This window comes from Lactuca sativa, chromosome 5, assembly GCF_002870075.4.
Source record: "Lactuca sativa cultivar Salinas chromosome 5, Lsat_Salinas_v11, whole genome shotgun sequence".
In the NCBI taxonomy this organism is placed as follows: Eukaryota; Viridiplantae; Streptophyta; class Magnoliopsida; order Asterales; family Asteraceae; genus Lactuca; species Lactuca sativa.
Window position 1 is genome coordinate 244,209,921 of NC_056627.2, and position 8,573 is coordinate 244,218,493.

Consider the following 8,573-nt stretch of genomic DNA (forward strand, 5'->3'; position numbering starts at 1 on the left):
TTATTTAATGACACACACAATCATGAATTGACCATGACACCAACGAAGGTAATCAAGCATCGATCTCATAGCAATTTTCACCGTTCAATAGAAGGTAAATCTATTATGGTGCAATTTGGTCAAGCAGGGTTGAAACCTTCTCAGATTAAAAAGGCAGTTAATACAATGAAAACCTCAAATATAGCTGATGTTTCTTCAAAGCAATGTGCTGATGTCTTATCTGAGCATCGAAAACAACATAGAGGAAAGGAGTTATATGGACTTATAAAACATTTTCAAGATAAAACATTAGTTGACAGTGACAAGTATTTTGTCGTGGATTTGTCTGATGATGGGTATCCTATAAATATCTTTTGGGCTGATGGTAGATCAAGAGATGCATATACAAAATTCAGAGATGTTGTTGTGTTTGATGTCACTTATATGACTAACAAATTCAAGATGCCCTTTGCTCCCTTTACTGGGGTAATCAAGCATCGATCTCATTGCTTGAAAATGAAAAGGAAGAGACATTTGAATGGACAGTCTATCCTTTTTAGTGGAGCATTGCTTGAAAATGAAAAGGAAGAGACATTTGAATGGTTATTTAAACATTTCCTCAAATGTATGTTTGACAAGTATCCGAATGCAATTATTACCGATCAAGACAAAGCTATGGGTAATGCAATAAAAAAAGTGTTTCCAAATACTCGACATCGCTTTTGTTCATGGCATATCAGGAGGCATGAAACTGAGCACCTTCGATCTTATGTTTCCCGTTACAGTGATTTTCAAGAAATGCATAGAAAATGGGTAAATAGTGACACCATTGAACAATTTGAAGCAACATGGGAAGACATGCGTATTAAGTATGAACTGGAAAGCAATTGTTGGATTAGTGACATGTATAACCAACGTATACATTGGGCTAAACCCTTCTTGAAGGATATTTTCTTTGCTGGTATGACCACAACCGGACGAAGTGAGAGTATCAATTCATTTTTTGATGGATTTGTTAACTCGAAAACCATGCTGAATGAATTTGTTGTACAATACGACAAAGCAGTTGAGTCACGAAGGGCTGCCGAAGAAGATGAAGACTTCAAGACTATGAACTCAAGGCCGGTTCTTTCTTCGGTGCATCCAATCGAAGCAAAAGCTGGTCAATGTTATACTAGAAAGATGTTTGATACTTTCAAAAAAGAATGGACCGAAGCTATTACCAATTTGAGTCACAATACCCTAACAAAAACTACAGAAGAAAGCACATATAAAGTTGGGCAATTGGACGTTGATAAAAAATATTGGCGTATTGTTACCTTTCGTTCTTTAAATCAAGTCATTGTCACATGTTCTTGTTCTATGTATGAGACAAATGGGATTTTATGCAAGCATAGCTTATATGTGATGAAGAAGAAGAATGTTCAAGAACTGCCGAGTCATTATATTTTACCGCGATGGACACTTGGTGTTAGGTACAAATTAGGTAGTGTTAGTATCGGACTTGGAGAAATTAATAATGAAAATGGAGTTAGTGCCTACACATTATTTTGTGTCCGTTCAAATTTTACTAAACTAATTGAACAATCAAGGAACTCCCCTTCGGAGATACAAAAACTCAATTCGATGTTGATAAATCTTTTAGATGATCAAGCAAACCGAAAGAAATATGTGTCTTCGGAGAATGCATCTCAAAGTTTTTGTATGGGAGTTTCACAAGTAGATATGATGCCACAGTTATCTGTCCGTGATACTCTTGGTCCAACTACTACAAAAGGGCGTCATAAACTTGCAAGTAGAATCAAGTCTTCTTTGGAAGCCCCTAAAAAACGAACATGCTCTTACTGTCAAGGATTGGGTCATTATGCTACTAGTTGTTCAAAAAGAAAGGTAATTATATAAATAACTTAATTTTATTGATTGATAACTCTAATAATTATATTAACACTTTTTTATTTTTTTCATGTATCAGGCAGATGAATCGTTGCAAGAGACATAATGATGAGATGTCTTATTTCTGTGAGGAAAAGAAAAACTAGATGCTTCTTGACATTTTTTTGGTTAACTGCACCTTTTTCATGTTTAGACACAAATGGTGTATGAATAATCTAGAAGTTATTGATGCTTCTTAACAATTTTAATGTTTTCGAATGAAATTTGTTGATTGTTTATGATTTGTGTGATTATAATTGAAATTTGGTTGCCATTATGTGTTTCAGACGAAAGTATGAGGGTATTTTGTGAAAAAAAAACAGAAGTGCGATGATATTTGGTGAAAGACGAAAGTATGCTGGTATTTTGTGAAAAAAACGAAAGTACAATGGTATTTTGTGAAAAAACGAAAATATGAGGGTATTTCGTGAAAAAAAATGAAAGTACAATGGTATTTTGTGAAAAAACAAAAGTATGAGGGTATTTTGTGAAAAAAACGGAAGTACGATGATATTTTGTGAAAAAACTAAAGTATGAGGGTATTTTGTGAAAAAAACGAAAGCACGACGGTATTTTGTGAAAAAACGGAAGTATGAGGTTATTTTTGGGTAAAACTGAAAGTATATGACCATAATGGGCCAAAACTGAAAATATGTGTCAAGACGAAATTATGATGTTATTGTGAGTGAAAAACGAAAATATGATGCTATTGTGGGTGAAAAACAAAATTATGATGCTATTATGGGTTAAAAACGAAATTATGGCGCTATTGTGGGGTAAAAACGAAAATATGATAAGTACATTGGTATTTTGAATAAATAAGAAAAGTAGGTTGCTATTTCAAGTCAATCCACCAAAAACAATACTATTTTGTATACACTTTCTATCAACATATAAATTTCGTCTAAAAACTATAAAAATTATGTCCTAACTAATACATGATTACATCACTTAACACACTCTTCAGCTTCTTTGGTGTCTACATGCAACCCAAGATCTTTCAATGGTAATGATCTGCATAAAATAAATTGGTATAAAGAATAAAGAATGGTTGTACAAAAGCTAAAATATGATCAACATTCCAAACCCTTAGTGTAATTTTCATTTTTTTTATCCATTCAACCTAATACGAAAGCCCAAAAGGAAACACTTGATAAAGGTACTAACATTTATGGATTTAAAAAAAAATGGTTAAAGAATACTAACATATATTTAGCCGTGTAAATGATCTTCAAGTGATCCCAAAGTCAGAAACTCATAAACTTGGAGGCGTTGATCTACATCTGCACAATAACCTATCAAATTTACAAGAATTGGGTGATGTAACAGGGTAATTATAAGAACCTCCACCAAAAATAACAACAACAAACCATTCAACATCTAGGCATGCTATAATAAATAACAACAAACCATTCAATGCCAAAAAACTTTTCTCTTATGATTTGATGTGAAGCAACTTTTTTGGTGTTGACCAAAAGCTGACCTGCACTCACATTACAAACATACAAATTAAAAATTGAATCATTAATTATTTATTTATTAAATTGTTAGGAAAAAACAAATGCTCACATGATAGCAAAAATGAGGGACCAAAGGCTTGTGGTTTAAATTCATTAGGAGAACAATCAAGCAGATTAACACTATGAGGTTTTTGGTATGAAGGTGTACATGATAAATAATAAATTCATTCAAAGGGTAGAGGGCACTTTAAAACAAAAAAGGAAGGGCTAATTGTAGCTTCAAGTATACAATTGGGTCAAAAGAACTTATTAGTCCTGCTCTTTGTGTCTGATAACAAATGATAATTGAACACCTGTTGGACATAAAAAAAAATTATGAACAACACATGGTATGTAACCACAAACCAGATACCGGATTTTATGAGTGAAATCAACACAACTCAAAATCCAAGAAGGAATTGTATAAACCCAACATGGGTAAAAGTGTGAATCTATACCCTTGTTGATCACTGGTCGCTTGGCTACTAAAATTGATATTTATGTGAACAAAACTTCACTCAAGCATTTAAACAAACACTTGGTGTACATTATCAACAAATTTATATTTGAAAGGAATAAAAGACAGAAATTACCAAAGAATTCACCTGGTATTTCACAAATTTTAGTGTAAGGAAATTACTATAAGTCTAGTTTAATTTTACCTAAGGCAAATTCAAAACAAAAGGCACACCAAGAACAAAGTGAAGAAGATGAAATAAAGAAGCCTCATCCCGTGACCTGATTAGGCAGAAAAAAAAATCAAAGAAGATATAAGAAGATACCCCAATTCTAAATAAGATTCGAAAATTCATGCATAAACAAAATCAACGAAAGTCGAATACAATCACGAAATCAAGGAAAATCGAAAATCAGTGCATAGGACTTACGAGAACTGAAGCAAAAATCACGAAGCCAAAATCACGCAATCTCTGGTGTAAATCGATAGTGAATCAGAAAAAATCAAACGATGGAACCTTCAATGGTGAATCAACAAAAATCAAACGCTTGAACCTCAGTGTTATCAGCAAGGATTCGACACTTCTCATGTTTTAAGGAATCAGATTGGAACAAAAGTCAGATACGCAAATAACCAAAGGACTACGCAAATTAGCGATCCGACGTCGTTTTAAGCATAAGGTATGTAAGTTGTATACCCTTAAGGGTATATTCACTTTTCCCATATATATATATATATATATATATATATATATATATATATATATATATATATATATATATATATATATATGGTTTAGTACAATAGATAACCATAATTCGCAAAGAACCAAAGAACCCTTGGTGAGCGTCAGAAATCCTAAACGACAAACCATAAAAGGTTGTATATTTCTTATTTGGGCTCATACACCACATAAAAACAAAACAAACAAATTGTATTTTATTTCTTTCTTTTTTCTATTATTATGTAATGCTTTTTATCATAAAACTCGAATATACTAAAGTTTATAATATTTTGTCCTATTTGATTAGCCAACGAAGTCTAAATTAAAGTTGTAGAGCATAATTTTACCTATGCGTGCATATAAAGAATGTCGAAAACGGGGCATGTATGCTAAAGTTATGGATTTTAGAAGATTAGGACTCATTTTTCGAGGAATCTCGCATGGATAAGCGTTATCCGGAAGAGCCACGTCACCTCGCATGAACAGTAGCCGCGTGTCGCGCACCTGTCGCCTTTTGATTGGACCGAGCTTCGGTCTGGTAAGCTTCCAACGCGCCTTTCGACGTCCCAGGCGACATCTAAGACACCTCCTAAGACGCCTCGCATCTGGCTACCACCGAGCTGCTTCGCTGCAGACGCCCTTCTTGGCCAACTTTGGATTCCATCCTATAAAAGGGATGTCTGCGAGACCTTCCGAATAATTTCAAGAAATTGCCATTTTTGGCCCCTTGTAACATCCCAAATTTCGAGTCCAAAAATTTCTTTTTAAAAATATTACTAATTCATATCGTTAAGTCATTCAAACATACAAAAGGGTTTATATGACAAATCATAGTTTCATTTCCAAAACACTTGTTTAATTATCAAAGTAAACATCCCAGGCTAACATGTTGTGGTGTGTGCACTGCAACCCTCCTGAGCTCCTCTTCTGAAAACTGAATACCTGAAACCAAAACAGAAAACCGTAAGCACGAAGCTTAGTGAATTACCCAACCTACCGCATACCGTTCATATATACTGATCAATACATGTCATACATAATACTGAGCACATAACCACATACTACAAATACTGGGCCACGACCGCTACTTCGGGCCTCGCCCGCTACAACGGCCCCACCGCTCTAGGCCCGCCTGGCTTTGAGCCCCGCTCGGATACAGATCTGTTTCTCTTAGGTCCTGCCTGTCTTAGGGCCCCGCCCGCTAACACATACTAACACATAAACATACCACAACGCGTAACTAAACACATACTACTGAATCCTGTCCTAAGGCCTCGCCTATCTTGGGCCTCGCCCTTGTTCTGCTACTGATGAGTCGTGGAACCCCGTCCACACTCCTTCTGACTGTGAGATACGGGCCCATCCCACACTCTCTCTTTTCCTAACTTGGGCCTCGCCCCTGCTCTACTTCTAATGAGGTATGGAACACCGTCCACACTCTGCTCTTGGTGAGATACGGGACCTCGCCCACACTCACCTCCCTACCAGGCACATACATGTATCACACAGACAACAAGTATAATTATCATACAAACCATTCCTTGGGCACCCGCCTGCTAACATTGGACCTTAGTACCGAATGCCATACTAGCATATTGTGCCTAAGGCTAACCCCCGGGTCTTCCTACTCATAACTACGTGGGTCAGCATTGTGGCCGTAGACCCATTCACACAAAAGGGAAACTCGAATGCACTGTTGAACGTTGCTGATAACCCTCTGGCTGCTGTCCGACAACTTTCTGAACCGCTGCTCCACTAGCTCCCCGGGCTACTATTATCAATACAACACTTAGTTCCAAACTGAACTCTAGATGTCAAACTAAGTCAACTCTGGTCAAAGTCAAAGTCCTGGTCAAAGTCAACCTTCCAATTGACTCGACTTGCCGAGTCAACTCATAGACTCGTCGAGCTCCTAAACTCATAAACTTCTCCAAATACGACTCAACTCGCCGAGTCACCCCAAGACTCGTTGAGTTCAACGATCTCTGAGTATCATTCTGTCCAACTCGCTAAGTCACCACTCAACTAACTAATCTACATCTTAACTAGAAAGGGTTGAGGTTCTACAACCAGACTCACCAAGTCCAAGAATAGACTCGCCGAGTCCAAGGCAATCTTCAACAAACTCGCCGAGTTCTTCTTCCAACTCGCTGAGTCCATGCTCATGTTTATAAAACTCACCGAGTACACCCATGTGACTCGCCGAGTCTCTTCAGATCTCAAACCATACAGTGGCTTTTCGAGCCATGCAGGGGCTCCAATCCATATATCTACTCTTCTACAGTCTATCCCCCACGTAAAGTTGCAAACTTTAAGTGAAACCAAGGAGAAAAGCCCAAACACTCTAGGGCTAGGGTTCTAGACAAGCATGCTTCAACAACACACCAAGGGCTGATACTTTATGGGTTTCTGGACCAAAACCAGCCTAGATCTAAAGTAGCAACCTTAGATCTGGACTTCTAACTTGAAATGGCTCCTTAACATGCCAAAATGGCCCCAAAACATCATCCAAGAAAATATCTAGAAGCAACAAAGGCAAGGTGACAAATTGTTACCAACAAACTGATGCTCACAACAAAAGGGTTGGATCCTCCAGCTCCTTAGTGGTCAAATCCTCCAAATCTTCCTCTTGCAAAAGCCCCAAACTCACTTTTTTCCTTCTCTCACTCAACTTAAGGTTTAGAATCGTGTATAGCAGCTTCTGGTCGACAAGGGGGGCTAAGGAGAGGACATAAGGTCCTTTAAATAGGGTGCAAACCCTCAGATTAGGGCTTTCCTCGATCAGAACAGACTCGTCGAGTCCATTTGCCGACTCGTCGAGTCGGTCACTTATTCCATAACCCGGATCCCGCTCCGACTCGTCGAGTTCACCTATGGACTCGACGACTTGACCCCTTGACTTTGTTGGATTAGTGTCTAAGGTTGTAACTATATTTGTTAAGTACTTGACCCGGTTATGCATGGTCCTTTTGGGTTGCCTTCACCATAGCAACTTGACAGGATGATTTGTTAAGAGAGAAGAGATATTATTGTTAATATATTATGAGAATAATATATTAAACGAATAATATTATTATTTAATTAATATAATTTATATATTAATTAAGAATTAATTTGGTGACTTAAAGAGGTTTATTGAATAAAGGGTCATAAACTGTCAAATGTGTGATCGTTGTGTTTTGGGCTATGTATCCTTATAGATAATGGGGTGGACGAAATATAGGGTTTGGGAACCTTAAATTCGTCCAGGCCAAGAATCAAGAAGGATCTTGGATTGCTTAGGGCCTAATTTATTCAATTAGGGTTAAAGATGGAACCCTAGTATCCCATAGTATAAATAGATCCCTAGGGTGAGGGAAATCGGCACTCATGCAAGGCAAGAAACCCTAGGGACGATTTCTCACCCTATCCCCTCTCTCTCAAGATCATCCTCTTGCTAATTGGTGTTTGTAAGCCATTAGAGGAGTGACAATTGTGACTCTAAGCTCCAAGAAGAAGAAGTATCAAGCAAGTAATCTAAGGTATTGTTCTAGATCCAATTTCATATGGTTTGATTCAATTGTTTACATTAGATCTAGTGTTGTAAGTCTTGGATTCAATGCATGTTCAATTAGAGAAACCTAGATCCAAGCATTAGGGTTTGCATGTGCCCATAGGAAAGTTCTTACGGCTCAAACCCATCAGTGGTATCAGAGCATTGATTGATTTCTATTGAATTGATGCATTGGTTAATTGCTTTTTGCTTGAAAAATTCGATTTTTAGCCTTCTGCCTGATGAACTCGGCGAGTTCCACTATGGACTCGGTGAGTAGCTCCAACTCGGCGAGTTCGAGCGTCAGAAAGAGGGAGTTTCGGGATTTCTTGCTGTTTAACTTGAGGAAACTTGCCTTAGCTGTTTTGGATCATTAAAATCCGATTTTAACCATATATATGAGTATATTCTTGACCAAACAAAAGATAATTACCAATTAGTGGAATAATA

At 37.2% G+C, this 8,573-nt stretch overlaps 1 protein-coding gene across 1 annotated transcript in view; it reads left to right on the forward strand.

Annotated features, from left to right (window-relative positions):
* LOC111876389 (protein FAR1-RELATED SEQUENCE 5-like) overlaps positions 1–1,978 on the forward strand; it is a 29,506-nt gene extending 27,528 nt beyond the window's left edge. Inside the window, exons 8-9 of the mRNA XM_052763643.1 lie at positions 1–1,869; positions 1,952–1,978. The exon at positions 1–1,869 is cut by the window's left edge and continues 460 nt beyond it. Coding sequence (XP_052619603.1) covers positions 1–1,869; positions 1,952–1,978 — 1,896 coding nt within the window. The remainder of the gene's footprint in view (positions 1,870–1,951) is intronic.
* The last annotated feature ends 6,595 nt before the right edge of the window (positions 1,979–8,573 follow it).